Raw genomic sequence first — 27,221 nt, forward strand, 5'->3', positions numbered from 1 at the left:
GCCCCGCGACACGCTCGGGCGAGTTGGACGTTGAACATACGCGTATAGGCGCTCTTCCCGGCGCCTTCGAGATGTCTCGTGCTAGACAAATGATACTTGCTTGAAGACGAGTAACGGCACAAAAGTGTATTCCTGTGGACGATGAGGCTATAGGGTATACGGTGAGAGTCCAATCTGCCCAAGATAAGAGGGCACTATGCTACATCAGATGTGGTACGAATACATGGGCATGCTGTTGCTCAGCGTTGCTCGCCAGCAAGGACGGGTGTGGATGTAGAGGCCGAGGTCGAAATGGGGACGCGAGTTCGGTCGTGCATCTCTTTGAAGGTGGCACCAAGGACGTTGGGAAAGCGCGCCGTGGAGTGTCGCAAGCGGTGCAGCACGAATCGCTCGATCTTCTCGGGAGAGGCTTGGAGATCGAAGGCATTCTTCTACGTGTGTGTTAGCAAGCCGCACTGCTCGCCGCATATCGTGGGCTTACTGTGTCTGCATTACGTTTGGCACGGGCCTCGTCTCGCATGCGGTTGAGCTCCTTCCTGCGCTCCTCCTCTTTCTGCTTCCTGTTCAAGCCAGAGTTCGGAGTGGACACGCCCGGTTGCTGTAAACGTAGTGAGGACGATGACAGAGAGACTCGTTGGGCAACATCGCATACCGTGCTTTTGAAGAGCTCTGAGTATACGGACGAATCCAGCAGATTGATATCCGCGGAAGCCCCCGCGGGCTTACGAGTACCAACCTGATTGCTCGTTGGCGCGGGCGTGCGCGAAGTTTGGCTCTTCTCCATCACCGCTGGAAGAGGCTTGGGGGCGGACGGCGTGGAAGGGGCAGTCGAGCCCGCTGTGGACGGTTTGTTCTTCTTGATCGTGGGGAGCTTCCGCTTCTTGGGCAGGCTTGCCTCATCCATGAGGTCTGCCGCGAAAGCGCTGCTCACTGGCACCTCGTCGTGAGCTTTGGGGCGCCTAGAGGGGTCTGAGGCGGTCGTAGGAAGCCTGCGCTCGTCCCGGAAGATGATCTCCTTCTCGTCTTTGTCCCTTCCACCCTTGCTCTTTGCGCTCGGTTTCCCCACAATGGCCTTCCCCATCTTGCCCTTCGCGCCCTTCTTGCTCGATGAATAGTCTGGCTCGGGATCGAAATCGTCGTCGTCGGTGACCACGACCTCCGGATCATCGAAGTCGTCGTCTTCATCATCTGTCCACACAACCTGTCTCCGCGGCTTCTTCGACGATGTCTTGTTCTTGGAGGACTTCGCCTCCTTCCCACGGGCCTTGCTCGACGAAGCCGCCGCGTTTGACAGTCGCCGCTTCGCCGGTGCCGGCGAAATCGAGCGCGAAGTCCCGTGGTGAGGTTCGGGGAGGAAGCGTGTGTCTTCAATATCGCCGTCAATGTCGACGTCGACGTCCATATCACCCTCCGCATAGTCGTCGTCCTCCGACCCAGCTGCCGCCTCCCGACTGGCGTGCCGGGCTTTCTTCCGCCGAGAGCTCCGGGCGGGCGGGTCGTACGAGGACCGCTCAGCAACCATCACCTCTTCATCCTCGTCGTCTGATTCGATCCTCTGTATGCGCCGTTTGGCCGGCCTGGACTCGGCAGCGGATGCCTGAGTGCGGTACCAAACATGAGACGGGACGAATGGCTAGAGGCGTTGTACATACCACACTCTGCTTGCTAATCTTTATCCTCAAAGACATGATAGAGTAACACTCAAACGAGGGGTGAACAGGACAGAGAGGAAGTAGACAGCAGTGTTTGGGGGGAGGAGCCCGGAGGACGGTGGCGAGTGGAAGCACGAGGTAGGCGCCCGCCGAGACTCAGTACACCGAGCGCGCGTCGCGTTACGCATGTGTCACGTGTTTTGGTCACATTCTACCGAACGCCTGCCATGGGGCCGTCAAAACTACAAGGGATGTACCGCGCAGAGACCGAGTTATGCAATGTAATTATGAAGCGAATTTAGAGCCCTACCACAACCTCTTAGCTCATACGGAATTTTTTGGGCTTTTAGCCGAGCCTTTTCAGTATAGCCATAAACGGTGGTGTGTGAATACACCGGAACGTGAAAGGCAACCTTGATGTCAAGGAGAGGAACCCACACTAATATAGAATTTGTGTAATAGGGATCACAGTTGAGTTAGATGTACAGAAACGTAGTCCGATGTCCAGTATAGTCCACGACGGAACACAAACATCATTGCGGATCACTGGATGTTGATGGTAGTGTTCACGCTCTCGGCACCTGGAACAAGTGCAGCCTAGGAAAAGGGTTCAGAGACAATTCAATTTCACGACAGTGAGCACATACCCCGCCCAAGAAGTAGTGTCCAATATTGAGCAACGCAGGGCCCTTGGGTGTCGCCGACGGGATGGTCACCGTAAAGTTCTGGAAGCCTGCACTTGATCCGCTTCCAGCCACGATCTGCGGGTCATAGTTGCCCTTGAAGAGTACCTGGCCAATACCGCCTGTGGTGGTAATGGCAGAGCAGTCCCCCCTACACGGGGTCAGACCGATGACGACGGAAACGCTGGTGGTGCCAGAAAGCCCAGGCTACATTTGTGGCATCGTCAGAGTAGTAAGCGATACATGACCGGAGTATACTGACTTTCTTCTCCACGTCCACAAGCAAATCACTTCCCGCCGTGACAGAGGCATCGGCGGCGGGTGCGAAGATGGCTACACTCTGCGCCAAAGCACATCCGACGAGTCCAAGGAAGACAAGAGCAGACTTCATGTCGTCGGCCGGGTTGGAGTGCGGAGGGGAGGCAGAAGTGAGAGAAAGACGACTGAACCCGTGGGGTGCTGTAACGCATGGTGAGTTCTCTTGACATATATACTCACTTCAAACGAAAGCGCTGGTGCTAAACGGTAACCATGCAGGGGAGGCCATGCGCAGCCCGAATCCATTATGGGACCGGCGGCGTTTCGAGTATCGGATCTGACTCCTAGCGAGTTAACGCTTCAGCCTCGAGTTGTCTCTGATTGCAAGTACTCGAGCTCTGACTGTTACTGCGGCTGCAATGTCATGCTATCCATCGGGCGAGCCGCCACTCGCTCGCCCAGAGGAGACGTCCAAGCCTCTGTATGTAGCAGATGAGTGAATTCATGAAAGTCGCGCTGACGATGTATTGATGCCGTCCACTCCGGCCGAAGTCGGCGAACAGCCCTATGGCTATGAACGGGCTCCATAGTACGTCACGCATCATAGCCATAGAGCTGTACTGCTTTTGTTATGAGACATAATGATGAATCAACGCACGGTTTGGTAGTCAAGATGCAGGCTTGTTAGGTGGCGAGCGGCCACGGTTGTGGGGTTCCAAGATCGAAGTGAGACGCTTCGCAGTTTGTGTATGGCGAGATGAATCAGACGGGAACAGTTGCAAAAATACAGTGGTAAATCTGCTCGTCCCGGCAGCTATGAATGATCAAGAGAAATACTTGCAGAATCCACTGCGAATGTGTGTATCCAAGACCGGCTCGGGGTGGTGGGAGAGAGAGAGAGCTAAGGGGTGTGGTCCATTGACGTCGTGCTACGCTAAAGCCTGCCCTAATCTAGCTAATTGTACGTAACTCGTAGACCTCGAATCCAACATAGATAGCGCCGAGTGCACAATACATTCGACCCCTTCGTAGACTAGACCCCACTGCTGGCCAGACCTCCTGTAGACCTAGTCGTTCTTCGGCACATCGGCAGGCCGTATGTGAAAACCTCGTATGAGAAGAGGGCAAAACCGGCGTGGCGCTCGGAAAACCTCGAGGGGAAGCGCCGCTGCAGACACAGGCAACGCCTCGCAACTCTCATACGGCCAAGAAAGACATCTAACAGAAGATCGGGTCAGCGAGGGTTTAATCTCCGGGGACAGGTCACAAGTGATCGTGGCCGGCAGGAGAGGACAAGTTACGAACAACACGTCCGGCCACATATGTACTTATATGTGTAGGCGCTCGTTGAACGCGTCGCGTCTTTGGGCGTCTGTTTCGATCATTTCGTGCTCTCAGCCACCACCCAACCAGTGGCAACTTGACCCAACTTCAAGTGCCCACCACATTCCACCACTACGAGAGACTCTCAGTGGTCCCTGGATAAATTATCCCAAGCAGCGAATCAGCTTTTACCGAAGATGAACACCGTCATACCGAATGGCTTCCGCGCATTACCGCTCCCGCTTGCTCAGCTGTCTCTCGCCGCTGTTCTCAAATGCGGACAGTCTTTTCGCTGGTGTATCTTCTCCTTACATGAACTCAGCCCACCTAGCCCAGAACTGAACATTCCGACACACGAATATCGACTCTGCTTACGCGACCGCGTAGTCTGTCTGCGCCAGTCCTCGACTTCTTTGTTCTACCGCTCAGTCTTTCCACAAACCACCAACGGCGACCCTGAGGCTCGAGAAGCAGAGACTCTGGCTTGGATCCGCGACTACTTTCAACTAGACGTTGACCTGAAGGAGCTCTATGCACAATGGAGCGCCGCGGACCCTGTCTTCCACCGGCTACAGGACCGGTTCGAAGGTATCAGAATGCTTCGGCAAGATCCCTTCGAAAACCTCATGTCGTGAGTACAGTCTCACTGTGAACTTTTTGTTCATCTAGCTTACCGATATTAGGTTCATATGCTCGTCGAACAACAACATATCCCGTATCACTAAGATGGTCAAGGGACTATGTCAGCACTACTCGCCTGCTCTTGTTTCACTTCCTCCGCCATCCGGTTCGACGGCAGCCGAGGAGCCATATCACCCATTTCCCCCACCGTCTGCCTTGGCAGCACCGGAAGTTAGCACGCAGCTGCGTGCGCTGGGCTTCGGATACCGTGCAGACTTTATACAGCGGACTGCAGCTATGCTTGTCGAAACGCACGGGGTGACTCAGAGCCCGAAGACTCGCATGGAGCCGTCGGAGGAGTGGCTCACGACTCTGCGGACACTAAGTACGACGGAGGCGCGGGCAGAGCTGCTTAAGTTCGTAGGCGTAGGCCGTAAAGTGGCTGACTGTATATTGCTGATGAGTCTTGACAAGGTTGGCTGTCCCTGTTTATCTCGCAACACCAATATTGACACCCATACAACAGAGAGAGGTCATACCTGTGGACACACATGTACACCAGATAGCTGTCAAAAACTACGGTCTCAAGGGTGCCGCCAAGGCCGCAAGCATGAACCCAAAACTGTATGAAGAAGTCAGCACCAAGCTGTCTGTAGTATGGGGAGAGTATGCCGGCTGGGCGCATTCCGTGAGTTATATTTACAATGCGCGTAAATTCAATTCCTCACTAGCTCTATCAGGTCCTCTTCACTTCGGACCTGAAGTCGTTCGCCTCATACGGCCTTCCTTCACCGCCGTCTACGCCATCTATGACCCCAGATAGCGCATCCACTTCCGCAGCCATCACTCCCCTCGCTACACCACTCAGCGAAACACCGAGCTCGACAAATAGTCGGAAGCGCAAACAGTCAAGTGGTCGATCTGCGAGACCTTCGAAGCTGATGGTCGAAGTTGCGGACGCACTGCCGGAGCTCACGATCGAAGATCCAACACATAGCTTAGCAGAGCGAGTAAAAAGGCGGCGGAGGGGCGCAGGGCCGTAGGTGCACTCACCTGTTGATATTGGCGGTCCCTATATGTTATGTTGTATATATACTTTCGGACGCTCATTCTCAATTTGAGATGGCGACTTACGGTACGCCTCAAAAGTGAATTATTTCAGCGATCATCGAGGGCCGAGTTCCGATATACACGGAAGCGCCTTGAGCAGCGGACGGCGGTGCACGTCATACCAGGTCCAGCTCTCACTCCTACCCACGCATACATCCATCCGCACCCACCGCTCTCGCCGCGACCATGTCCGAAGCGTCCACATCACAGCAGAAAGCGAAGGAGAAGGAGATCGTCGAGCAGGCGGCCGCGCTCGCCGCCGGCGAAGAGGACGCGCCCACGGGCTCCGAAGGCTCTGAGGACGAGCAGGACGTCGCCGGCTCGTCCTCCGTGCAGGTAATATCGCCGTCCACGTCGAGCAAGAAGAAAAAGAAGAAGCGGTCAAAGGCGGTGAAGGCCCTGAACGCGCTCCGCGGTGGGGGCAAGGACGCGATCCCCGAGGATGTGGTCAAGGTCGTGCTCGAGAAGGTCCGCGCGGAGGGCGGGGAGGCCGCGGCCGCTGCGAACCCCGAGCTCATCAGGCAGGCGCTCGAGCAGATGAAGATCCAGGATGTGATCCAGGGCAAGGCTGGAGTCGGGGGACGTGGTAAGAAGGATACTGGTGGGCATAAGGTGAGCATGAATGCAGCATGTTCCTCTGCGACATCGGAGCTGACTAGATGATGCTTTAGTTCTGGAGCTCGCAGCCGGTACCGCAACTGGGTTGGTTAAGCATGCTTGCGGTCTTGCGTATCGTGCGTTAAACATCTATGTGCAGGAGAGGCCCCTCCAGAGGTGGATGGGCCCATCGAGCCGTCGAAGCCCCGTGAAGAAGTTCAGCAGAACGCGTATCCCCTCCCCAAAGAGTTTATGTGGTCGACACTGGACATTAGCGACCCAGCAGAGGTGCGTTCCGGTAACGCACCCACTATGCATAAGACTAAGTCGCGTTGAGGTCAGCTGCGCGAACTGTACGAATTGCTATCGGCCAATTATGTCGAAGACGACGACGAGTCGTTCCGTTTCCAGTACTCCGCGGAGTTCCTCTCATGGTATGTCTTTCCTGGCATCCTACCGCCCTCTTGTGAGTTAATGAAACTCTGCTCCCAGGGCTTTGATGCCTCCCGGCTACCACAAGGACTGGCATGTGGGTGTCCGGGTGAGCTCAACCAAGAAGTTGGTCGCCTTCATCTCCGCAGTTCCCATACGCGTTCGGGTTCGTGACAAGTGAGTGCTACAATAAGACCTCTGCCAATCCTTGCTAACATGAGCTTTGCTCTCAGCGAGTTCGACGCGAGTGAAGTCAACTACCTTTGCGTGCACAAGAAACTGCGATCAAAGCGGTTAGCACCTGTGCTCATCAAGGAGGTCACTCGCCAATGCCATCTCAAGGGCATTTTCCAAGCGTTGTACACCGGTGGTGTCCTTCTGCCCACACCCGTATCAAGTTGCCGGTTAGTGATCAACACTCGATGTACTTGAATGCATTCTCACCGTCCGTATGCTGGACAGATACTTCCACCGCTGTCTGAATATCCCCAAGCTCGTTTCCGTGCGCTTCACCAGCGTCCCCTCTAGCATGACGCTCGCGCGCATGATCCGCCTGCACAAGCTACCAGATCGCCCGCGTCTACTCGACCAAGGGCTGCGCGAGATGGAGGAGCGTGACGTGCCGCAGGTCACAGACCTCTTCAGCCGGTACATGAAGCGCTTCACCATGTTCCCGGTCATGAGCGAGGACGAGGTCCGCCACCAGTTCCTGAGTGGTCTCGGCGAAGGTCCTCGCGGATCGGACAGCTGGAAGATCAGGCGGGACGGACAGGTCGTCTGGGCGTATGTCGTCGAGGTAAGGCCCATCCCTACCCGTGCCTATGCATGCAGACGCGCTGATACGAGTTATACACAATGCGCAGAACCCGAAGACGCACAAGGTCACCGACTTCGTCTCGTTCTACTCGCTCCCGTCGACGATCATGAATCACGACAAGCACAACCTGCTCAACGCCGCGTACCTGTTCTACTACGCCACGGAGACCGCGTTCGAGCCCGGCGCAGAGGAGAGCGGTCGTCTGAAGAAGCGGCTCGAGGACGTCGTCGGTGACGCGCTCGTCATCGCGGAGAAGGCCGGCTTCGACGTGTTCAACGCGCTCACGCTGATGGACAGCGTCTGCTTCCTGCAGGACCTCCGGGTACGCAGTCCCCGATGCCCATCCGCGCTACTTGCTCATTTTTGCATATCTAGTTTGGCCAGGGCGACGGTCTGCTCAACTTCTACCTGTACAACTGGCGTACCGCGCCTGTGTCTGGTGTCAACGCCGTGGACGACGTGCCCGCGGGCAAGGGTGTCGGAGTCGTGATGCTCTGAGCTGGTTGTGCTGCCATGTGTGCATGCTCTGTGTCTATGATATGAACAGTGGATTCCCGAACGTTGGGCTCTGAATCGAGGAATACCTCGCAGAATGTAACAAACATGTTCTATTGTGATAGACTAAATCGTACAATGCAACCGATACACGGGCCGCTGCTATGCCATCGTCACGTTCGAGGTCGTAGGGTGGGGTAAGGAAAGGGGGGGCTGTGATGCAAGAGGGGTCGGAGTCCAAGAGCATAACATCCATCGCGCGGAAATCGGGAAGCGTCTCAGTCATCGCTGTAGTACATCACGTCGTCCTCGTCGTCCACCCCGAAATCCGGCGTCGGGCTCCGTGGCCGCTCCTCCTGCTGCTTACCGCGTCGTTGCGGTATCACAGGCACGGACGCGCCGCCTGCCCCCGTCGCGCGCGACTGCGAGTTCACAGCGGGCTGCGAGGGACGAGAACCGAGGGTTTGTCCCCCATTGCCCCACGTTGCCGCGGGAGCTTGCTCTCTTTCCTTCTCCTTCCCCTTCACGGACGGCTGAGACTGCGACGTGGATTGCCCACGGCCCGTGAGTGAGTTGCCCGACCCGGCGAAGACGTTTGTCTGTGTGCAGTGAAATCCATTGATAGACCGAACTGGAGCGGTGGACTAATGGAGACATACCTGAGGTGGGGAGTCTGTCGCCTTTGCTTCGGGCGGAACGTATGGCTGAACGGTGAACCCAAAGAACAACTTGCCGAACGGCAGATTGAGCGGCGCCGGGACGTAGACGTCACCGTCAAGGCTGCCGGGTGTCACAATACGATGTTGGCTACAACAAACAAGGTGAGTACCTTTAACTATATAGAAGGCTGAACCAGAACATACTCTGTACGGATAATCTTGCTGCCCTCGGGAGCCGCTTCGGGCTTCCGGTGGCTGATGCCTTTACCTTTGGTCTTGCGTCCAGTGAGCGTTTCGCCCTTGCCCTTGAAACTTTCCCAATGATCGCCGCCTTTGCTGATAGGGCCGCCCCTCGGAGCTGCGCCGGCGAACGCACCACCCAAAGACGATCCAGGTCGGGACGAACCAGGGGTGGAGGAGCTCAGGTCAATGTTGAGCTTGGAGGCCATGGTAGCTGCAGGGGTAGGCTTCGGACGTTCGGGCTCCACATATCCAACAGGAGCCGCGAAATCGACCTCCAAGTCTGTGTCGAGGACACTGATTCCCTCGCCGCCTGGATGTGTCTCCATAACGAGCAGACCGAAGACTATAGAGTTGTAGGAGATCTCAACGATGTCACCCTGTGTGAGGGCGGAGAAGTTACGCAATGCTTGTTCGAGGCTGCGATGCATGGCTTCAGAGTCAAGAGGCACCATCCAAGATGGAGAGAACTCACACTGCCTTAGGGTCTGAGATTTCCAGGAAATCCACCGTCTGTGCCTGCAGCTTGACCATCTTGCCCTTGGGGAGATCTGTGCCAGTAATTCGGATAGGATCGCCTTCGTTCAGCCGCAGCGTCTTCATCATCCAGTGAGGAAGGTGTACGCAACCCTCCTCGGCTATGAATTCGAGGACACCACCATGGGTGGAAGCGGCGGGGTTTGCGGGATTGCGAAGCTTGAACACCCAGGGGGACTCAAGGTCCATTTGTGTGAGATTTGCAAGCGCGGAAGGAGGCATAATGACTGTAAGGGATGAGTATCAAGCATAAATGGCTTCCGCATGGCAGACGTACTCTTTCCACCGTAGCTCAGATTGTCTCGCGGCCTTCCGGGAAGCATTGCGACGCTGTACGCCTTGAAGTATTCATCGTATGCTCTTGGGTTTGGTATACCCATTCTCCGGATGCCAGCTCCACCCAACCCTCTGAGTGATAGTTTAGTACGCAGAGATACCTACAGTAGAATCCACTTACTGGGCGAACTGGGCGAATAAGCCGGCAGGGCCAGCGCCGCCAAACGGATTCTGTTGATCAAACTGATATGTGTGTTAGTATGCTGCAGAAGCCTGTTCTGTCGGTGTACATACGAAGTCCATCGGTGAAAGCGAGATGAGAGTCGGAGGAGAAGAGCGGAGTGCTGCAGGGCGCGCAGACGCGGTGGCCAAACGCGTAATCGAGGGCGCTTAGCGTCTCACGTGAAGCTTGAATGGGCGCCTAAGAAACGACGCGCCTCGCAATTTTATTGAGCACTTTCGACTTCGTTCCATCTCCTCCTCCTCATCCACCATGGCCGCCGTCGTTCCTTCCACAATTCCCACCTCCACGGTGGGGAACAAGGCCTTTAATGACAAGGTACGCGCATAGCCATAGATTTTATGGTGCGGTACTGACCCAAGACCAGGGCAAGCCCATGGAAGTGCGCCTGTCTAACATGGTCGCCGCCAAGGGTGCGATTGAACGCGGATTCTAGCTCGTCACGTCCAATATTGACACCTGTATGTTACAGCTATCAGCGATGCAGTGCGGACGTCTTTGGGTCCGAGGGGTATGGACAAGATGGTGCGTGCTGAGACCCACATATTGTCTTTGCAAAGTATACTCAGCAAGACCTCAAGATCCAAACCTCCAAAGGAGAGTTGATCATCACTAACGATGGTGCTACCATCTTGAAAAGCATTCAAGCCTTGCACCCTGCAGCGAAGATGGTGAGTGTAGCAATTGCTCGCATACAGCCTAAGGCTCACTGAGGATCAGCTTGTCGATCTCTCTGCTGCACAAGACGTCGAGGCGGGCGATGGCACGACATCAGTCGTTGTGCTTGCCGGAAGTCTCCTGGGTGCCGCAGAAAAGATGCTGCAGAAAGGCATGCACCCCACTGTCATTGCGGAATCGTTCCAAAAGGCGTCGGCGAAGGCCGTTGAGTATCTCACCGAGATCTCCACGCCAATCAACCTCGAAGACAAAACCTCCCTCCTCCGTGCAGCGACGACATCATTGAACTCCAAGGTATGTGCGCTGACGATCTCCACACCTCAGAGGTCTTGACGCGGTTTTCGTTTTTAGATTGTGTCGCAATACTCCTCTACCCTTGCTCCCATCGCCGTCTCTGCAGTAACACGCCTTGCCACTTCCACCTCTTCAAATGTCGATCTTCGTGACATCCGGGTTGTCAAGAAGGTTGGCGGCACGATCGAGGATACTGAACTGGTCGATGGTGTGGTCCTCAACCAGAACGTTGTCACTACTGTGGGAGGTCCCACGCGGATAGAGAAGGCGAAGATCGGTCTCATACAGTTCCAGCTGAGCGCCCCCAAGCCTGACGTATGTTCATCACATTCGAGTCGACCTGCAGGCTTTAACGAGCTTGACCTCTAGATGGATAACACGGTTGTCATCAACGACTACCGCCAAATGGACAAGGTGATCAAGGAGGGCCGACAATACCTGCTCAACATCTGCAAGAAGATCAAGAAGGCGAACTGCAACGTGCTTCTCATCCAGAAGTCCATCCTCCGCGACGCCGTCGACGATATCTCGCTCACCTTCCTCAAGCGCCTCAACATCCTCGTCGTGAAGGATGTAGAGCGTGACGAGATTGAGTTCCTTTCGAAGAGCATGGGATGCAAGCCTGTTGCGGATATCGATGCGTTCACTGAGGACAAGCTTGGCTACGCGGACCTCGTGGAGGAGGTCAGCCATGTTGGCGCGAAGGTGGTCCGGATCACAGGCGTGAAGAACAGGGGGCGTACTGTCAGCATTCTCGCGATGGGCAGCAATAGCCTCGTCCTCGAGGAATGCGAACGCAGTCTGCACGACGCTTTGTGTGTCGTTCGCTGCCTCGTCAAGAAGAGGTACATCGCACGCGTCTCCTTTGCGAATTGTTACTGATACTGCAGGTTCGCTTAGGGCACTGATCGCTGGTGGCGGCGCGCCTGAGATCCACGTCTCACGGCTGCTTTCGCAATATGCAAATTCGCTCAAGGGCATGGAGGCATACTGTTTCCAGGCATACGCCGACGCGCTGGAGGTCATCCCGACCACACTTGCCGAGAACGCTGGTCTCAACCCCATCGCGATCGTCACCGAGCTCCGGAACCGGCATGCGCTTGGGGAACGGAACGCAGGCATCAACGTTCGCAAGGTTCGATCGCCTCTTTTATGTCTGCCCTACCATTTGCTAACTCTCAAGCAGGGTCTCATCTCCAACATCTTGGAGGAGGACGTCGTGCAGCCCCTGCTCGTGTCGACCAGCGCCATTGAGCTCTCGACCGAGACGGTTTGCTTGTTGCTCAAGATCGATGATTACGTCCAGACACGATAGATAGCAGACTCAAAATCAAGTGTACAGATATATCGCATATTGCCAACTCATGGGTCTAATGCTGCTCTATGCTCCGCGCTCTGCTTTCCGTTCCTGTAGATCAATCTGCCGACATCTGCTCTTGTGACTACCTCAGAGTCGCCTTGATGATGTTCCGGAGCTGTTCATCTTCACAGCGGAGCCACCACAGACAACTGTCGTCGTCGCTCTCCTTCAGACGTACGGCAGCGAGCCCCTCGTTGGAGGGAGGAGCGGCTATCTCAGGGCATATTACAATCTTCAGGTCGCCTGGAACGACTGTGAGCATAGTTCTCTTGTATGTATCCGCGTAGCATTACATACCTTCGAAAGGAGGTCTGTCACGTTCTGTCACTTTCAAGCGACGTTGTAGTCCTTGCAGCCGCCGCAGTACAGCGTCCATCGAAGACTCGCACCATCCGCGGGAGGTGGACGACTCAAGGCTGCTCCAAGTGGCCTCGAAGTCGTGCTCCGCGATGCTGAGCGTGCTCGCGATCGAGAGGGCCGGCTCGGCCATGAAAGGCGAGTCCAGCCCGAGGAGATCTACAGACTAGCGAGAGGTCAGAGGCACAAATCAAGAATGCCGAAAGAATGGATGCAATACCGAGGCCTCTTCGTCTAGGATCTGCACTATTGGAAGGGGAGATAGGTGGGACCGTGGCGAGCCCTATAAGCGAATGTTGAAGCACTAACTTGTACTGTTCATAGAAGCCGACCTACGCTTGAAATCGAACGCAGGTCGGACGTCTGCGCGGCGAGCGTCAGATCCCCCGCAGTCACTGTCATCGCCAGGGGGTCTTCGTACGCTCGCCCGTAGCCGCCGCTCCGCACGCTGCCGTCGTCCGAGTGTCGCGAGCTGCTGCTGCTCACGCGCCTGAGCCGCTGGGTGGCCCGCGGGGCTTCGTACGCGGTGTAGCGCAGCTTGCCTGGGACGGGGGATGCTCGAGAGGACGAGGGTTCGGGGGAGCGGGGTATCAGTGGTGGGGAACTAGGGACGATTCTTGGTGACCGAGATATGGCCCTTTGTTGGCGTGCTTCGTGCGTCTCTAGCGCGAAGACAAAGTCCGGTAACTGTACGGCGATTAGGTATGCAGCTAAATGGAAAGAGGAACGTTACATACTGATGAAGAGCTTGTACGCGCGATGATTTTCTGAAGCGTATCCTTGGACTGTGAGAGGTTGATGAACTGATCGCATCTCTGCAGGCGGACTTAGCCCACTATGTTATGAGCCCCGATATCTTAGGACCTACTCGCTTGATGTGTCTCCCTCCACTGGAGTGGAGTTTCCTCACTGTGTCGAGAACTTCGACGGGCACCTCGTCACACGCAATAGAAATGCGTAGCATCGTGATAAGACATGCGTCCTGTATCGATGCTATGCAACGTCAGTATAAGGTCAGTTGTTACATATTATAAAATCACGAAACGTACCGGAGTAGGAGGAAAGCCTAGCAGCAAGTCCGCGTAGCAGCTCCACGGGTGAGATGGGAGATAGTTCGAGGTATTCGCACATGAGGGCCGTGAGGATCACCATAAGAGTAGGCCCTGCCTCAGCGTCCTGATCCACAAGAGTGGTGAACAGCACGCCGATGCATCCACTTCGCCATGAGCTATCCCCTGAGGGGAGGCATGAGGGCCAAACAAACGGTACATGAGCTAGGTACGTACCAGTATGTATTCGGATGAGCAACTCCTCCACTGCGTCTTGAAGCACAGGGCGTTTGTTGGGAGGCTCTTCGCCCTCGACTGCTCTGAATATACTTTTGAGTTGATGAGCGTAAGCTTCCCCGTCACCACCGGAAATAATGTCAGCTATCTCCAGAAGACGGGAGAGCGGTTCGTCGGACAGCTGTCCTTGGAGTGCTCGAGCATAGTAGGACTCCACAATGGTCTGGTCAACACGCCACAGCGTACGCAAGGTCTACCGACGACGTGTTAGCTCTGGGGACTTGATCATATGTAGCTGGTCGAAATCTTGACACTGACTTGCTTCCGGATCAGCTTGTCCTCGCTGTCGAGGAGGCTCATGACCCTTTCGACCTCCCATTCATCCAGCACTGCAGGTATCTCTGGACTCGTTCCCGCCCAAAGTTTGGGGTCAACACAAGACAGGCAATAGATGAACATGTAGAGACCGTCTGGCTCGTCTGAGGTCAAGAGTTGACGGACTTCCTGTATGAAGGAGGTGCCAGAGCTTGCTTGTGCTTCCAGCACGGTTTCCGCAGCGCACGTTGAAATTGCATGGAAGCATTGGTGGACAATGGCTTTCGGTAATCGTCATCAGCAGCGAATAGACAGCACTCTAAAAGAGTGTGAACTCACCGTATGCGGATGCACCCTTTGGTGTATAGTAGCGGACGATGTCCAAAAATGTTCGTAGATCATGGACCGACGGCCTGTTACGCGTGTCAATCTACGCCTGGAATGTGAGCATTGTCATGCACCTACGTGGTTGTTGCGACAGCCTGGACAAGTCTAATAAGCAAGTTATAACGAGCGGGCTCAGGCCGTTGTAGCCAGGCGGTCTTTAGGAGATCTGACAAGACTTTGTGATATTTGTCGGCGGGTAAGAGCTCTGCCTGCGATGCCCGGGCGTGAGGACGAGCTCGTATAGACTATGTGGTCATCTCACTTTGACCAAGGTGTTCGTCAGAGTGAGAGCTGCGATCGCTACGGCAGGCTCAGAATCGACGAGCCGCTTCCGCGCTTTGCTCGCGATATTTCTGAGAATATCTGGGTCACGTTCGGACAATGCATTGAACGCGTATAGAGCGCGTCGCTTGACGTGGACGCTACGGCGATGTCGTAATTATTCATGTATCGAGAGGGAGAGGGGTAACACACTGACGAGTTATGCGAGAGCAGGTCATGCAGGCGGGACTGCACCGCGGGTATGACGTCCTTTGAAGGCGACTGTATTAGGGTATCGAGTGCGAGGCATATCCGAGGCACCTCCGCGCTTTCTAGGTCCTGCAATTATGGTACACATTGAAAAGAGCTGCAGTTATGGCGGTCCTACCTTGCGGATAGAATTGACCAGCATGAGTTGAAGCTCGTGTTCCGGGGGCATGACCTCGGCACAGAATAGGTATCCTGCGGACGCTATGTAGTCTGCACTATCGCGCGGTTGCTGCGTGCGTGCCTACCTGTTCGCTTGTCCTGCACCGTCTTCCCAGCCTCTGCTAGGTTGATAGCATGTGGAAGCGCGAACTCGAGGTCGACATGCGTCCCAGGGTTTACGGTCATAGCGCAGTAGAGTAGTAGAATCAAGTACTCCTTGCACTGTTTCTGCAGTTAGAGTCAGCCTTGCTTCACTGCGAGCAATGATATTGTCGATAATACTCACCAGAGTCAAAGTTGACCGGGTCAGCTGATATTGAATCGACTGCACTTCGGCGAGCAGGATTTGGTCCGTCGCCTGAGGCGTAGCAGTCTCTACCTTGCGAACAAGCGCGTAGTGGGCCCTGCTCATCGCCCCCGACGACGAGAATGGCACTTCCATAGTGTCAAGATATCAGCGAGAGAGAGTGGTCAAGCGCAGAGTTCCCCGAGACTCGACATAGCAGTGGTTCGCAGTAAACCCCAGTCTGGCCAACTATGGCTGAAGCAACACGCGCCGAGATCGACCACTGCAGCTTGTCGCGACTTGCTGCTGCACCACCACCTGTCTTACGTATACCGCACCTAACGCTGCTCATCCACGCGTCTCCTCTCTCCACAAGCTTCGAGTCAAATGGAATGGACGCGTGGCCTACTTACTGCGAAGGACATGACGGCGCCCCGGAGAAGAGCAAGGGCAAGACGAAAGTCCAGCGGTTAGAAGATCCTTGGCGCTATCCGGTCTCAGAGCAGGGAGCCCTTGGGGCCGCGACTCTCAGGAGGAAGGGAAGACACTATGAGTGGACGTTTGTGTCCGAGGGAAAATCAGGTATGTCGAGTCTCTTCTCCTAGCACGTACAACATCTAATGCTGCCCTTTAGATTATACGCTAGTCGCTCCCGACGGCCCGGTGGAGGTCTTTCCCCCAACACGTCCGAGGCCATGGCGAGAACCCAAGGCTACCGAGATACAGCGTGCTGAGCAGGGAGTATGTCACCTATTGGAACTAGTTGATCGGAGTCCGTTCTGAACCTCTTCTCAGGCACATTTCCTTCGCACATTCTACCCGGACATAGACGTACAGACTGAGCTCATTCGGGATGAGATCGCAGAAGACACCCGTGTTACTCGGACGCTCAGGCGACAAGACCCCTTCGCTGGCAACATGATGGCCGTATCGTCTTTTCAGGTTTCTCGGAAGAACATGGCATATGTAGTGTTTCCGATGGGTGAAACGAACCGTCAACTGAGTAAGTGATCGTATATGGCAGTGTGGGGAAAAAGTCACTCACTGTGTTTTCATCGTCCTCAGATATGTCCCCACTCATAATCAATACGAGAACGAGAGCTCAGCTGAAGCCGGTCGCTACACCTGTGTATACTTTTGATACCCCCATTAGACAAATAATTGCATCTCCCCACTCCGAGACGGGGAAGAGCAAGTCCGGTATGCCTCAGAATTCACTCCCCGGTGTGACGACAGTCGTGCTGACCGCTGTATTTATAGCTCCGATGCTTGGCGTTAGGACCATGGGGTCAACGACATTTTTGCAAGTCAAAGTTGCCGTCAACAAGTCTACATATGCGGTTGAACCCACGCCTTTTATCACCGTGCAACGGACGGACATCGGGGATAAACACGCTGTCGACATCGCCATCTCACCTACCAACCCATCCATTGGATATGTCGTAAACGATGCCGGGGACATTTTCAGGTGCAGTGTACCTGAGGGCAAGAGGACTATGTAAGTCTCTTTTTCGGTGGGCTGTGGGTATCCCACTGACAGCAGCTGTTGTAGCGAGCTCGTGCATATGGGAGGGGCATCAGAGCAGTCTCTTTACCGCATATCCGCGCGTGGCACACGAGAGACGCTCCTGTCTGTTTCAGCTAAGTCGGCTTCCCTCCTCGATTTGCGGGTAAGCGGTATTTTGAAACGTTAGTAGCACTATGTTTATCAAACCTTCCAGGCTGGGAAACGTCCACATATACTCCATACAGTCACCCAACCAAACATCGTACTGACATCCGCCGAAAGTCTCAGTGACGATCACCTCACCCGTCTGGTCTCAAGCAGAGAGATACTGTGGGTAGACGAGCGCAACGCCCGAAAGCCCCTCCTTTCCATCAAGCACGGAAGAGACCATGATATGACACTCGGCACTCGCACCCAAGTCCTAATCAGCTGTAATGTCGCATCTTCACGTCCAAACCCTTCGCCCACTCACCATCTTCCGTGCAGCCACCTTGACATTCCTCACCTCTAGACGCAACTCTTTGGTCACGGTCTACGATGTCTCTCGTGGTAACGACAACCTCGTTCACATCCACGACCCCCCATACGCGGTGCCTCCTGTCCTCTGCCCGGACGGCCCGCACCTTGGCCATGCGTTCTTTCAAGCGCCTACGTTGGCCGGCAGCAAGCATCTCAGCATCTTCCAGTTGTCGGAACGCGGGAGCGTTTCGCTGTTGAATATCCAGCGATTATCTCGCGAGGCTGAGGAGGCCGAGGATGAGCCGCGGAAGCGAGCAGATTGGCCCCTGGAGGTCCAGGCATTGGCAGCGGACGTCAGTGCTGCGCGGTCCGATCTTGGGTCTCTCGCTGGCAGGGCGCACAGTATCGTAGATCTCCAGCCTGCGTATCAAAGTGAGCCGTATGTTATCTATCGGCTTCTGCAGGATGCTGACCATGGAATCAGGACTTTTCGTTGAGCGTGAAAAGGAAGATCTATCAGCACAAACTGGTGTGGTGTTTGACGTGCTGGATAGCATGCCGACATTCTGGCAGGACACAGATGTTCCCGTAGAACATGCGCTTACTACGTTCGTCGCATTCTCAGTGTCTCAGGACGTCTATGAAACTGACGTTTCCGTAGATTTGACATTGCTATGCGTTCTGGGCCAGAACCTGCCAACGCCTCGAGGAACGACTGGGTTACGGGGAGTGCACTGGATTGTGTTGCCGGGTATCGGGCCCTAGGGCAAGGGCGTGTTCCGCGCGACGAACTCACTCGGAAAGCTGCGTGGCACCTCGACATCTCGCCCTTCATCCGCCGCACCGTGCCCGACCACGGTGAGAACCCGCAGAACACCCTGGAGAACCTCTCCCGTTATGACCTCGCCGATGGACCAGACCGAACAGCACCGTCCTTCCGCAGGGAGAGCGAGGCTCGTTCACAGTTGGCTCTCGACCTTTCTCTGGCGTCTGACGTCTTCGCCCCTAAACGACCTGGCAAGGGCCCTGCCGCGACCCTCGACGAAGATCTGCTGAATATCTCACGCTCTACGGAGGCGATGTCTCTAGGCGACGTCGAGCCAGCCCCAGTACACTTCAGCTTCCTCCGGCCCATCTGCAAGACCGATCCCCGTGGCCTCCCTAGCGCATCCAAGAACGTAATCGGTGAACTCGCCGCCAAATCTATGATGCCCCCAGGGGTCCGCCTATTGTTGCAGGAATGGGACGTCGGCGCGGATCCGATGCAGTACGAGTACCGCGACCCGTACGACGAGGCTGCGGCGCCACCCGCGAACGTTGGACGTCCCTCCAAGGTGCCCCCTCCTCAGGGGGCGCAGTCGGTGCAGGAGCCCAGGCCCTCGACGCAAACGCAAACGCAAACGCAGCGCCCGCCCGCGATAGCGTCTTCCGTACCGAACGCACCGCCTACTATTTCTGCGAGCCAGCCCCCCGTTACACGCAGGCCGCTCGCCGCCGCGCGGTGGCAGGACGCGTTCGTGGCCCCAACACCGCGTCCGCCGTCAAGTCGCAGCCAACCGGCGGAAACGTGGGGCGCACCGGCTTCGTCGCAGGAATTCATGACAAGCACGCAAGTGCTGCCTGGGCCACATGGAGGACGACCGGTGCCTGCGAAGAAGAAGGGCGCCAAGAAACGATTGGGAGGGTTCTGAGCGGTCCAGGGCATTGTCTGGTATGGTAACGGGATGGCATAGGTGGGAGTTTGGGTTGGCTCTCCCTCCCACGGTAGAGCGACTGCATGCAGATCGCCTTCGAAACCTTGTCGCGTTGACGTACCCTTTAGACGCCCATTGTATGTTTCGTCACTTGTACATGCGCTGTATGCAGCTGTGTGTGACATAAAGGGCAGCTCGATGCTGAGCTTTTCATGTACGCCACTGGCAGACCTGGAGTGTGGTGAGGCAGAATCAATTGAGGGCGAGTCGGACCCAGATGAGCGGAGTGGTATGACGCGCGGAGAACCGGTAAGTAGCGGTCGATGTATGCAGAGACCGGGCACGGGCTGCTTCCAGTCGTCTTCTCTCTCCTTGACCCCTTCGTCGACCCCTCCTCCGCCGTCCTCCGCGTTGGCTCGCATTAAATAACATTGTTCTCGTGCGACTGCACGCAATCGGACTGTTGCCCGGCCAGTGACAGCTTCCTATGAGCGAGAAAAGGTGCCCGCCGCGTCTGCATGTCACTCTTTTTCCTGCACACGCCCTGATACACCCTGGCCACACAGGCCGTCGAGCTATTTGTTTGACTCGGCTGCGCTCAATGAGTCTCTCAAAAGTGCGGCCCGCGTTCTCCTCCGTCCAATGCGCGCATCCGAAACGAGTGACCGTGTCCTCCTGCAGGCCACAAGGCAGTCGTATGCGCGTTGTCTGCGAGCTACATCTCGACGTTCGCGGGGTACCCAGTGAGTTCCACGCCCGCTATCGCGCACATGCGCACACGTCGACTGACCACCGCGAAGCTGGACTCCATCAAGTCGAGGCTCCAGACGACGCGCCAACGCATCTCCATTCCTAGGCTCGCCCTGACCGTCTATCAGGAGGAGGGTGTCGTTGGCTTCTATCGAGGGTTATGGATCCCCTTGATGACTATCTCATTCGTCCGTGCGTACCCCTGCTTCTGCTGGACTTACTGAATCCCCAACCTTCTGACGCGCAGGTGCTGCCTCATTCACAATATACACCCGGACGAAGGAGTACTTCCGTGACCGCCACTGGCTAGCGAAAGAGCGCATATTCGATGTCTCTGCGGTCGGCGGTATCAGGTATGTCGGGTACTCTTTCTTTCCTTTCACTGCTCTGACCGTACGCGCCCAGTGGTGCGCTCTCGGGCTCCCTCATATCTTTTGGAAGCGCTCGTAAGTGCTGGATCTCTGCTCGCCTTTGATTTACCATTCTGATACGGAATGTAGCGTTTGAACTGGTCAAGGTGGGCACCCGACCGTTTGCCGAGGCTCCAACCCTAATCGCTCCGCATCCACAGGTCAGACGACAGCTCGAATACTCCATCGCCGCCAGTAAAGGGCTGCGCCTCGCAAAGGCCCCGAGCACCATGGAGGCTGTGCGGGACATATTCCGCTCCAACGGCCTGCTTGGACTTTATACGGGCTTCCGCCTGCATTTCGGTACGTGCACGGCCGCGCGCGATGGTAGCGCCCGCTGACCGCCGTACAGTGAGGGATACGATGGGCACCGCGCTCTATTTCTTCGAGTACGACGGTTTCCGCTACATCATGGGGCGCGCCTCGTCAGGTGAGCAGGGCGGCACCCCGCCCTGGCTGCCAATCCCCTTGTCACTGGTGCCCTTCGTCTGTGGCTCGCTTGCGGGCGTGTCCTCGTGGGCTCTCATCTACCCGCTTGACGTGTAAGTGCCCATCTGACCCGCCGCGCGCGTCCGCTGACGGGCCTTCGATCTATGCGCAGTGTGAAGACTAAGGTGCAACAGCGCGCGTTGGCTGGCGAGCGGCGGAGAGGCGTCCTGGAGACCTTCCACCGGCTCATCCGAGGTGAGCCGCGCGACCTCGACTGTGTGTGCGCGCGACGCACCGTTTGGCTGACGCGCTTGGTGATCACAGGTCCGGACCCCGACGCACCGAAACCGATCCACGTCGGCCTCGCGCGGCTGTATCGCGGGCTCGGGGTGAGCGCGCTCCGGAGCGTGACCACGCACGGACTGCTTTGGACGATCTTCGACCTCACCGCTCAGTACGTGGACCGTCTGCCGGGCAGGGACGGAGACGAGAACCAATGATAGAGAGCCTTTGTAATGCACGAACGGATAGAAGCCTGCTTGTAATGTGTATATTGTGGACACACACTATCTTTCTCGTGGCGCGACACAAAGTGTGAAAATCGAGCAAAGTTGCGGAATTTGAGCGAATCGCAGGCAAGATACATAAGACGGTACAGCGTTACAGCGTAGTGATACATAGGCGACAGCAAGGGTAAACAAAGCAACAACGTAGGAGCGCGGAAGAGCAGTCTACTCGCGGACGGCGTAAGGGTGTCGAACAAGCTCGTCGTAGAGGTCTGTAGGTAGGTCTCTGACGAGGGTCACCGCGATGCCAATGACAGGCAGGGCCTCTAGGGGAGGGAAGGTACGTAGCAGGCGCATGGGGCTGAGAGTCACGCACTGTCAGTTTTGGGCGAAAGAAAAGAAGACGGGGCGGCGTATTCACCTGGGAGAATTCATCACTTCGTCACGCATGAGCAGTAGTTGTGCAATTACGCAAAGGACGTTCAGGTGAACGCCGAACGCAAGCAGGAAGTCCCACAGTTGCAGGACCTGGTCGAGTGGTGGTGTGCATGCGCACAGTGTGAGGACGGCTGCAGTAATATCATGTGCTCAGAAGCATAGACTCCGCGGGACAGTGGCGGAATACTTACAAGGGAAGGCATAGATCTCGGCGGACAGGTTTTTGGAGCGTAAGTGAGCATACAGTTCAGGGTCCACGATCTTGAGGCACCTGTCCAACAACTATGGCATCCGTGAGCTCAGAAACTAGGGCTCCAGGGTCCAAGCACTGCTCACTTTGAGACCATAGTGTACACCTTCTAGTGTTGGCTGCACGTAGAGTGGACAGGACTCCTCGATAAACTTGGCGAAACAGTGGAAGGCCTCCAGCTCGGACGGCATTGTGTATAGGAACGGCGCGGCCAGCACGTTCATTCCTTGCACGTAAGTGAACCCGAGTTGGTCGTTCTCATGTCGATCTGTGGCGATGTTCGCGAGGGCACAGTGCGGGGGTGGCTATGGGCACTCACCATGATTTCGCCATACGAACGCGTCCAGTAACCGCACCAGCATCTCCTCGCTCACGCGCTCCTTGAATCCTCGGTCGGTAGCCAGTGTCCTTTCGGCGCCTAAGGACGAGAGCAAGCTCAGAGAACGCCTGCACATACCTGAACGTGTCGTTCCGGATCTTCTCCCGCACCTCGCAGGGCCCGCGACCAACATACTCCAGGAACGCGCCCGCCGACATATCGCGCACATGCAAGAGGACCTTCCATATTCTTGGGCGCAGCGTAGGGTCCTAGATGGCTCCGTCAGTCTCATAGCCTCGCGGCGTTCCAGGGAGCGTGCCGTACCACCTCAGAGGGGATCCCGTCGACGAGGATCAACCGCCGCAACTTCTTGGTCGCCTCCTCTACATCCGCCGCTGAGCGCGTTTTTGACGTGCTCTTGTATCTATCCAGAATCTTGTTGAACGAGTGCGCCGCCGCAACCGCAGAGGATTCTGTGGCGGAAGACATGAGGCCCAGAGGGAGACGGTCGTGGTAGGACGGTCAAGGTGGAATTGGCGTTGTGGTCTGTAACCGCGACTTCCCCTCACTCAGCGCTTAGCCACGGAAATTCCGGTCCGGGGTCACGCATGGGGCGTCTCAAAATTCCGACGCGACTATGACGAGCGTCTAACTTTCGCTGTCCCCTACCGCCATGCTCAGGCTGTGGTCCTTTGGGACACGCCCCGTCTTCCCTCGATGTAGGGCATTCCACTCTACTGTGGTCAGCAACGCAACTGCGGAAGCTGAATCTTCGTCGGCGTCGACGAGCACTTGGACTCCAACCTCGGTGCGGACAGGCCTCATCGCGCGCAAACGCGGTATGACGGTGATGTGGGACAACCACGGAGTGAGGTTCCCGGTCACAGTCCTTCAGGTGTGTCCGAACACTCTACTATACACGAGACGGACCGCATGACGCCTTGTGTAGCTGGAGAACTGCCAGGTTACCGCGAACATCAAGACCGTCCGGGACGACCAGTCTGAATACCACGCAGTCCAAGTGGCCGCTTCGGACAGGCCCTTGAAGAACACCACCAAGCAGATGCTCGGCCACTTCTCCAAGGCTGGTGTTCCTCCCAAGCGTATTGTGAAGGAGTTCCCTGTGACCCCAGACGCGCATGTGCCAATCGGTAAGTGCACAACGCCCGCTGTTCTGTCCAAGTCGTGTCCTCATGTTGGATCTGACAGGCACCACTCTATCTGCCGTCCACTTCGTTCCCGGCCAGTTTGTTGATGTGATTGCCAAGTCGTAAGTCTATATGCAATGCATTCTCTTTGCTGCGAGTACAACGCTCACTCTTGTACAGACTTGGGAAAGGTTTCCAGGGTACTATGAAGAGGTGGAACTTCAAGGGTCTGCGCGCTAGTCACGGTGTGTCCGTTTCACATCGTGCTGCAGGTTCCATTGGTGCCCATCAAGTATGTCCTCCACTCTCGCCCGCTGTATACGACTGACACACATACCTGTCTGCCAGGATCCCGGTCGTGTCTGGCCCGGAAAGAAGATGGCTGGCAGATTGGGTGGCGAGCGCATCACTACTCAGAACCTTACTGTCGTACGCGTCGACTCCGACCTGGAGCTCATCTACGTACGCGGCTGCGTACCTGGCATTGATGACGCTCAGGTCATGATCCGGGACGCGAAGAAGAAGATGACGCAGCTTGCGCACCACAACAGCGCGAAGGGTCAATTCGAAAAGGTCCTTCCGAAGGGCCTCGTCAAGCTACCCTTCCCTGCAGGCACGAAGGAGCTTGCCCAGGCGTTGCCGCCAGTTATCGTAGCGCCCTCTGCTCGTGTTAGCGACCCGTTCGTTCCTAGGGAATAGATGGCTTCGCTTTTTGTCCCCCTCTCACCACTTTCGCGGCTGACGCCGGCGCCGAGCCGTTGACTGAGGCGAGCATCTATCTCGAGCAGAAGAACGTCTCAGGTGATGGCAGCGCTAATCTCATTTTCACAATGGAAGGCCTATCTTCCCAGACTACACTCTATACGGTGGGGCTCGTAAGCCAAGTCCTTCCGACTCCTTCGGCTCCGTTATGCCCACGCTATCAGCGACTCAGTTATCAACATGGTTCGCGTGAGCACCCACCCCCAACGCCCCGACGTGCACCCTCTCTACCTCCTCTTGAGCCCTTGACGAAGCTTTGCAGTGAGCATGGACAAAGAAGCCAAGCCCAGGGGCAAATCTCATATCGTCTTCGCCGACGTACGCGAAGTCGATGACCTGAAGAAGCTCGGTTATGAGCAGGAGCTAGCACGAGTGAGTGCGAAAGCGGGCTTATGAGCTGTACGTGTATTGAAACATGCGACTCTAGTCGAGAGGACTACCCCACATCCTATTCAGTGCGTTTGCAATTCTTGCTTCATTTCGTTCTCTAGTAACATCATGACAGTGACTCTGGGTGAGCTTTTCGTATTACAACCCGTCGAACAAATGACCTCAATAGAAGCCGAGAAGCCATAATGGCAGTCCGTACGTCCTTGACCAAGCTTGCCAATTATACAATCATAATATTTGACGCCCAGCATATGGTCTCGGTGCCCCCATTGCGACGTCCCTTGTTGCCGGAGGGCCTGTCCCGATGTTCTGGGGGTACATCCTTTCTATGCGTCCCAGACCTCACTGCTGATTTCAATTTTATCTAGGTTACTTCTCGTCTCTCTGCTCTCTCTTTTCGTTGCGCTTTCCCTAGGAGAGATCGCCTCCAAATATCCCACGTCCGCGGGCGCGTACTACTGGTGCTATCGTCTGGCACCACCTCGGCATCGACTCCTCATATCATACATCACCGGATGGCTAACTGTAACAGGAGACTGGATGGTCAGCCTCAGCGTAACGTTTGTGTGTACAATTCCCTGCATGATGTCTCACAGTACTCAAGGTGTCTTCAAGGGCACGGCACAACTTCTCGTCGCAGGCATAAACATATACCATCCTGAATGGGAAGCAACCGCATGGCAAACCTGTACGTGGCTCGATACACGGCCATTCTCTGGCTCACACAACAGCGTAGACCTCATCTTTCTGGGCATGCTCGTCGTAACAAGCATCTTCTGCGTTTTCTTCAATCGATATCTGCCTATGATCGATGTAAGTGAGCTTGACAATTTCTTGCGGCTTAACCTGAGCCCGACATTGGCCCGACATCAGATTCTCTCTGCCTACTGGATCGCCATTGGCCTCGTAGGTATGTCATAGCATACTTCACATTAATGCTCCGCAGCCGCTGATGCGTTCTCCAGTCATGCTTGTGTGCCTTTCTGTGGAGGCGAAGGCAGGGCGGCACTCTGCAGAGTTCGCGTTCACGCACTTCGATACCTCGTTTTCCGGGTGGACGCCTGGTTGGGCCTTCTTCATCGGCCTCTTTCCGGCAAGTGTAATGTTACATACCAGTGTGTGTTTTACGCTGATGTGCTTGTCCTCTTAGGCGGGCTACACATTCTCGGCCATAGGCATGAGTAGGTATCTCGCTTTGCGAAATCGTCTAGCTTGCGCTCATCAAGCCTGCTTTATAGCGACTAGCATGGCCGAGGAAGTACACAACCCTTCCATCAACCTGCCTCGGGCGATAGTTTGGTCTGTTCCCATTGGATGTTTGATGGGCATTGCCTTCATCCTCCCCATCAACTTCACGCTACCAGACACTGGCGTGCTACTAGAAGGTTCGTGGCAATGTCGTCGGATATTAAACACATATGAATCATGGCTGCTAGTGGCATCTGGCCAGCCCATCGCTGTCATGTACACCTTGATCATGGGATCCAGAGGCGGGGGGTTTGGGATGGTGAGTGCTTGGACTACGGCCACATTACACGCGTAGCTGATATTTCTGACAGTGGTTCATCAGTAAGCACGACCTACGTGTCTTCCTTGAAGACTGAACGACGACTTATCCCGTGTCCAGTCTTCGGCGTCGGCATCTTCTGCGCTATCTCGATTAACTGCGCCGCTTCGCGCGCTACCTGGTCGTTCGCCCGCGACAAAGCCATACCGTTCTACAGCACCTTCGCCAAGGTCGACTCGCGGTTCTCGGAGCTGCCTCTCAACGCGTTCCTCCTCTGCATGGGCGTGGAAGCGCTGCTGGGGCTGATCTTCCTCGGGTCCAGCGCAGCGTTCAACGCGTTCGTCGGGGTAGAAGTGATGTGCCTTGGGGCAAGCTACGCGATCCCGATCATTGTGCTGCTCGCTGGGGGCAGGAAGGGCGTTGCGGGCGCGCCTTACCCCCTCGGGAACTGGGGCTGGTTCATCAATGTCATGGCGATCCTTTGGGTTGCGCTGGAGATGGTGCTGTTCTCCATGCCGGCGGCCCTTCCGGTTGACCAATCGACTATGAGTGAGTGAGGCAGGGTCGACTTGGTAGGTCGCATATATTGACGATGATTCCGGCCAGACTACGCGTCCGTCGTGTTCGTTGGATTCGCGGCGATCAGCGCGGTGTGGTATATGATTAGTGAGTGAACAGATTGGTTGCAATGGGTTCCTCATTTAAATATTCTGCAGGTGGCCGTTTCCATTACAGAGGTCCTCCTGGGGTCCACGACACCGACGTCGCAGACGCTGATGAGCATTACGTGAAAGCGTGAGCTCTCATATGAATCCATGTACCTGTTCATCGAGAGAGACAGTGTACATCGCACACATGGTGAACAATGACAATCTAGCATACACTCGCGAAGAGGACGCGGAAACAAGGATCACCGCGGACATGTGCAGCCCCATATATCCGAATAGCCAACACCCTGCTGGCCGCGAGCCTCTCCGTCCCGACAAACCCTTCCCCTACGCGAACTGCTACCACTGGTCGGGGGTGGAGATGGATATCCGGGTGCTGTTTCCACGTGT

General features: G+C 55.8%; 10 protein-coding genes across 10 annotated transcripts; 7 read left to right on the forward strand and 3 right to left on the reverse strand.

Annotated features, from left to right (window-relative positions):
• Positions 1 to 136: 136 nt before the first annotated feature.
• On the reverse strand, positions 137 to 1,586 carry TRAVEDRAFT_27793 (uncharacterized protein). The gene is made up of 3 exons (XM_008037870.1): positions 653 to 1,586; positions 482 to 598; positions 137 to 431 (listed from the first exon to the last, which is right to left on the reverse strand). The coding sequence occupies exons 1-3, from the start codon at positions 1,400 to 1,402 to the stop codon at positions 240 to 242; spliced, it is 1,059 nt and encodes a 352-aa protein (XP_008036061.1). The 5' UTR covers positions 1,403 to 1,586; the 3' UTR covers positions 137 to 239.
• Positions 1,587 to 2,195: 609 nt separating this feature from the next.
• Positions 2,196 to 2,726, reverse strand: TRAVEDRAFT_35836 (uncharacterized protein; the record flags this gene model as incomplete). Its single annotated transcript, XM_008037986.1, has 3 exons — positions 2,196 to 2,249; positions 2,300 to 2,542; positions 2,598 to 2,726. The coding sequence occupies 3 exons, from the start codon at positions 2,724 to 2,726 to the stop codon at positions 2,196 to 2,198; spliced, it is 426 nt and encodes a 141-aa protein (XP_008036177.1).
• Positions 2,727 to 4,113: 1,387 nt separating this feature from the next.
• Positions 4,114 to 5,580, forward strand: TRAVEDRAFT_118709 (DNA glycosylase; the record flags this gene model as incomplete). Its single annotated transcript, XM_008038390.1, has 4 exons — positions 4,114 to 4,547; positions 4,600 to 5,011; positions 5,064 to 5,225; positions 5,278 to 5,580. The coding sequence occupies 4 exons, from the start codon at positions 4,114 to 4,116 to the stop codon at positions 5,578 to 5,580; spliced, it is 1,311 nt and encodes a 436-aa protein (XP_008036581.1).
• A 210-nt stretch (positions 5,581 to 5,790) lies between these two features.
• On the forward strand, positions 5,791 to 10,018 carry TRAVEDRAFT_57474 (N-myristoyl transferase). Its single transcript, XM_008038252.1, has 15 exons — positions 5,791 to 6,259; positions 6,319 to 6,349; positions 6,405 to 6,532; positions 6,587 to 6,678; positions 6,737 to 6,853; positions 6,910 to 7,080; positions 7,139 to 7,472; positions 7,540 to 7,815; positions 7,869 to 8,587; positions 8,648 to 8,795; positions 8,852 to 9,307; positions 9,363 to 9,651; positions 9,702 to 9,832; positions 9,882 to 9,943; positions 9,995 to 10,018. The coding sequence occupies exons 1-9, from the start codon at positions 5,834 to 5,836 to the stop codon at positions 7,989 to 7,991; spliced, it is 1,698 nt and encodes a 565-aa protein (XP_008036443.1). The 5' UTR covers positions 5,791 to 5,833; the 3' UTR covers positions 7,992 to 8,587; positions 8,648 to 8,795; positions 8,852 to 9,307; positions 9,363 to 9,651; positions 9,702 to 9,832; positions 9,882 to 9,943; positions 9,995 to 10,018.
• Positions 10,019 to 10,172: 154 nt separating this feature from the next.
• TRAVEDRAFT_164623 (t-complex protein 1) lies at positions 10,173 to 12,880 on the forward strand. Its single transcript, XM_008038391.1, has 11 exons — positions 10,173 to 10,259; positions 10,309 to 10,354; positions 10,414 to 10,466; positions 10,523 to 10,612; positions 10,662 to 10,913; positions 10,971 to 11,228; positions 11,283 to 11,758; positions 11,814 to 12,048; positions 12,100 to 12,516; positions 12,571 to 12,796; positions 12,851 to 12,880. The coding sequence occupies exons 1-9, from the start codon at positions 10,194 to 10,196 to the stop codon at positions 12,226 to 12,228; spliced, it is 1,605 nt and encodes a 534-aa protein (XP_008036582.1). The 5' UTR covers positions 10,173 to 10,193; the 3' UTR covers positions 12,229 to 12,516; positions 12,571 to 12,796; positions 12,851 to 12,880.
• A 3,022-nt stretch (positions 12,881 to 15,902) lies between these two features.
• Positions 15,903 to 19,444, forward strand: TRAVEDRAFT_145228 (uncharacterized protein). The gene is made up of 10 exons (XM_008038392.1): positions 15,903 to 16,176; positions 16,229 to 16,335; positions 16,390 to 16,597; positions 16,660 to 16,794; positions 16,855 to 17,092; positions 17,147 to 17,264; positions 17,316 to 17,532; positions 17,588 to 17,992; positions 18,045 to 18,168; positions 18,222 to 19,444. The coding sequence occupies exons 1-10, from the start codon at positions 15,987 to 15,989 to the stop codon at positions 19,249 to 19,251; spliced, it is 2,772 nt and encodes a 923-aa protein (XP_008036583.1). The 5' UTR covers positions 15,903 to 15,986; the 3' UTR covers positions 19,252 to 19,444.
• Positions 19,445 to 19,607: 163 nt separating this feature from the next.
• TRAVEDRAFT_27799 (mitochondrial carrier) lies at positions 19,608 to 21,425 on the forward strand. Its single transcript, XM_008037871.1, has 11 exons — positions 19,608 to 19,755; positions 19,821 to 19,870; positions 19,936 to 19,997; positions 20,055 to 20,196; positions 20,252 to 20,357; positions 20,410 to 20,450; positions 20,505 to 20,521; positions 20,576 to 20,717; positions 20,767 to 20,956; positions 21,016 to 21,098; positions 21,168 to 21,425. The coding sequence occupies exons 1-11, from the start codon at positions 19,742 to 19,744 to the stop codon at positions 21,341 to 21,343; spliced, it is 1,023 nt and encodes a 340-aa protein (XP_008036062.1). The 5' UTR covers positions 19,608 to 19,741; the 3' UTR covers positions 21,344 to 21,425.
• A 110-nt stretch (positions 21,426 to 21,535) lies between these two features.
• Positions 21,536 to 22,867, reverse strand: TRAVEDRAFT_145234 (bub2 protein). The gene is made up of 7 exons (XM_008038393.1): positions 22,681 to 22,867; positions 22,495 to 22,625; positions 22,357 to 22,445; positions 22,124 to 22,305; positions 21,979 to 22,069; positions 21,771 to 21,918; positions 21,536 to 21,710 (listed from the first exon to the last, which is right to left on the reverse strand). Exons 1-7 carry the CDS (start codon positions 22,843 to 22,845, stop codon positions 21,575 to 21,577), a joined length of 942 nt encoding a protein of 313 aa, XP_008036584.1. The 5' UTR covers positions 22,846 to 22,867; the 3' UTR covers positions 21,536 to 21,574.
• Positions 22,868 to 23,024: 157 nt separating this feature from the next.
• On the forward strand, positions 23,025 to 24,231 carry TRAVEDRAFT_70594 (mitochondrial 50S ribosomal protein L3). Its single transcript, XM_008038394.1, has 5 exons — positions 23,025 to 23,251; positions 23,306 to 23,507; positions 23,566 to 23,626; positions 23,685 to 23,796; positions 23,853 to 24,231. Exons 1-5 carry the CDS (start codon positions 23,030 to 23,032, stop codon positions 24,201 to 24,203), a joined length of 948 nt encoding a protein of 315 aa, XP_008036585.1. The 5' UTR covers positions 23,025 to 23,029; the 3' UTR covers positions 24,204 to 24,231.
• A 302-nt stretch (positions 24,232 to 24,533) lies between these two features.
• TRAVEDRAFT_57480 (amino acid transporter) lies at positions 24,534 to 27,066 on the forward strand (the record flags this gene model as incomplete). Its single annotated transcript, XM_008038253.1, has 15 exons — positions 24,534 to 24,638; positions 24,694 to 24,748; positions 24,905 to 24,971; positions 25,025 to 25,220; positions 25,272 to 25,344; positions 25,393 to 25,469; positions 25,530 to 25,566; positions 25,622 to 25,749; positions 25,807 to 25,837; positions 25,895 to 26,041; positions 26,093 to 26,163; positions 26,216 to 26,225; positions 26,284 to 26,712; positions 26,770 to 26,829; positions 26,880 to 27,066. 15 exons carry the CDS (start codon positions 24,534 to 24,536, stop codon positions 26,960 to 26,962), a joined length of 1,569 nt encoding a protein of 522 aa, XP_008036444.1. The 3' UTR covers positions 26,963 to 27,066.
• Positions 27,067 to 27,221: the final 155 nt, after the last annotated feature.

Source organism: Trametes versicolor (assembly GCF_000271585.1).
Source record: "Trametes versicolor FP-101664 SS1 unplaced genomic scaffold TRAVEscaffold_4, whole genome shotgun sequence".
Taxonomy (NCBI): Eukaryota; Fungi; Basidiomycota; class Agaricomycetes; order Polyporales; family Polyporaceae; genus Trametes; species Trametes versicolor.

What these genes read in the sequence shown, in the direction of transcription:
- TRAVEDRAFT_27799 (XM_008037871.1), top strand. An exon ending in CGACGTTCGCGGGGTACCCA is followed by an intron (nt 19,998 to 20,054) that starts GTGAGTTCCACG and finishes ACCACCGCGAAG; the next exon opens with CTGGACTCCATCAAGTCGAG. An exon ending in GGGCTTCCGCCTGCATTTCG is followed by an intron (nt 20,718 to 20,766) that starts GTACGTGCACGG and finishes ACCGCCGTACAG; the next exon opens with TGAGGGATACGATGGGCACC.
- TRAVEDRAFT_27793 (XM_008037870.1), bottom strand. Translation starts at nt 1,402, where the DNA reads ATGGACGTCGACGTCGACATTGACGGCGATATTGAAGACACACGCTTC. An exon ending in CAGAGCTCTTCAAAAGCACG is followed by an intron (nt 599 to 652) that starts GTATGCGATGTT and finishes CTACGTTTACAG; the next exon opens with CAACCGGGCGTGTCCACTCC. An exon ending in CCAAACGTAATGCAGACACA is followed by an intron (nt 432 to 481) that starts GTAAGCCCACGA and finishes ACACACACGTAG; the next exon opens with AAGAATGCCTTCGATCTCCA.
- TRAVEDRAFT_70594 (XM_008038394.1), top strand. Translation starts at nt 23,030, where the DNA reads ATGCTCAGGCTGTGGTCCTTTGGGACACGCCCCGTCTTCCCTCGATGT. An exon ending in AGACGCGCATGTGCCAATCG is followed by an intron (nt 23,508 to 23,565) that starts GTAAGTGCACAA and finishes TGGATCTGACAG; the next exon opens with GCACCACTCTATCTGCCGTC. An exon ending in GTTGATGTGATTGCCAAGTC is followed by an intron (nt 23,627 to 23,684) that starts GTAAGTCTATAT and finishes ACTCTTGTACAG; the next exon opens with ACTTGGGAAAGGTTTCCAGG.
- TRAVEDRAFT_164623 (XM_008038391.1), top strand. Translation starts at nt 10,194, where the DNA reads ATGGCCGCCGTCGTTCCTTCCACAATTCCCACCTCCACGGTGGGGAAC. An exon ending in TAACATGGTCGCCGCCAAGG is followed by an intron (nt 10,355 to 10,413) that starts GTGCGATTGAAC and finishes TGTATGTTACAG; the next exon opens with CTATCAGCGATGCAGTGCGG. An exon ending in CGACATCATTGAACTCCAAG is followed by an intron (nt 10,914 to 10,970) that starts GTATGTGCGCTG and finishes TTTCGTTTTTAG; the next exon opens with ATTGTGTCGCAATACTCCTC.
- TRAVEDRAFT_57474 (XM_008038252.1), top strand. Translation starts at nt 5,834, where the DNA reads ATGTCCGAAGCGTCCACATCACAGCAGAAAGCGAAGGAGAAGGAGATC. An exon ending in CGCGTTCGGGTTCGTGACAA is followed by an intron (nt 6,854 to 6,909) that starts GTGAGTGCTACA and finishes CTTTGCTCTCAG; the next exon opens with CGAGTTCGACGCGAGTGAAG. An exon ending in ACACCCGTATCAAGTTGCCG is followed by an intron (nt 7,081 to 7,138) that starts GTTAGTGATCAA and finishes TATGCTGGACAG; the next exon opens with ATACTTCCACCGCTGTCTGA.
- TRAVEDRAFT_145228 (XM_008038392.1), top strand. Translation starts at nt 15,987, where the DNA reads ATGGACGCGTGGCCTACTTACTGCGAAGGACATGACGGCGCCCCGGAG. An exon ending in GACGGGGAAGAGCAAGTCCG is followed by an intron (nt 16,795 to 16,854) that starts GTATGCCTCAGA and finishes CTGTATTTATAG; the next exon opens with CTCCGATGCTTGGCGTTAGG. An exon ending in TCTCCAGCCTGCGTATCAAA is followed by an intron (nt 17,993 to 18,044) that starts GTGAGCCGTATG and finishes CCATGGAATCAG; the next exon opens with GACTTTTCGTTGAGCGTGAA.
- TRAVEDRAFT_145234 (XM_008038393.1), bottom strand. Translation starts at nt 22,845, where the DNA reads ATGTCTTCCGCCACAGAATCCTCTGCGGTTGCGGCGGCGCACTCGTTC. An exon ending in ACGGGATCCCCTCTGAGGTG is followed by an intron (nt 22,626 to 22,680) that starts GTACGGCACGCT and finishes GGAGCCATCTAG; the next exon opens with GACCCTACGCTGCGCCCAAG. An exon ending in ATCCGGAACGACACGTTCAG is followed by an intron (nt 22,446 to 22,494) that starts GTATGTGCAGGC and finishes AGGCGCCGAAAG; the next exon opens with GACACTGGCTACCGACCGAG.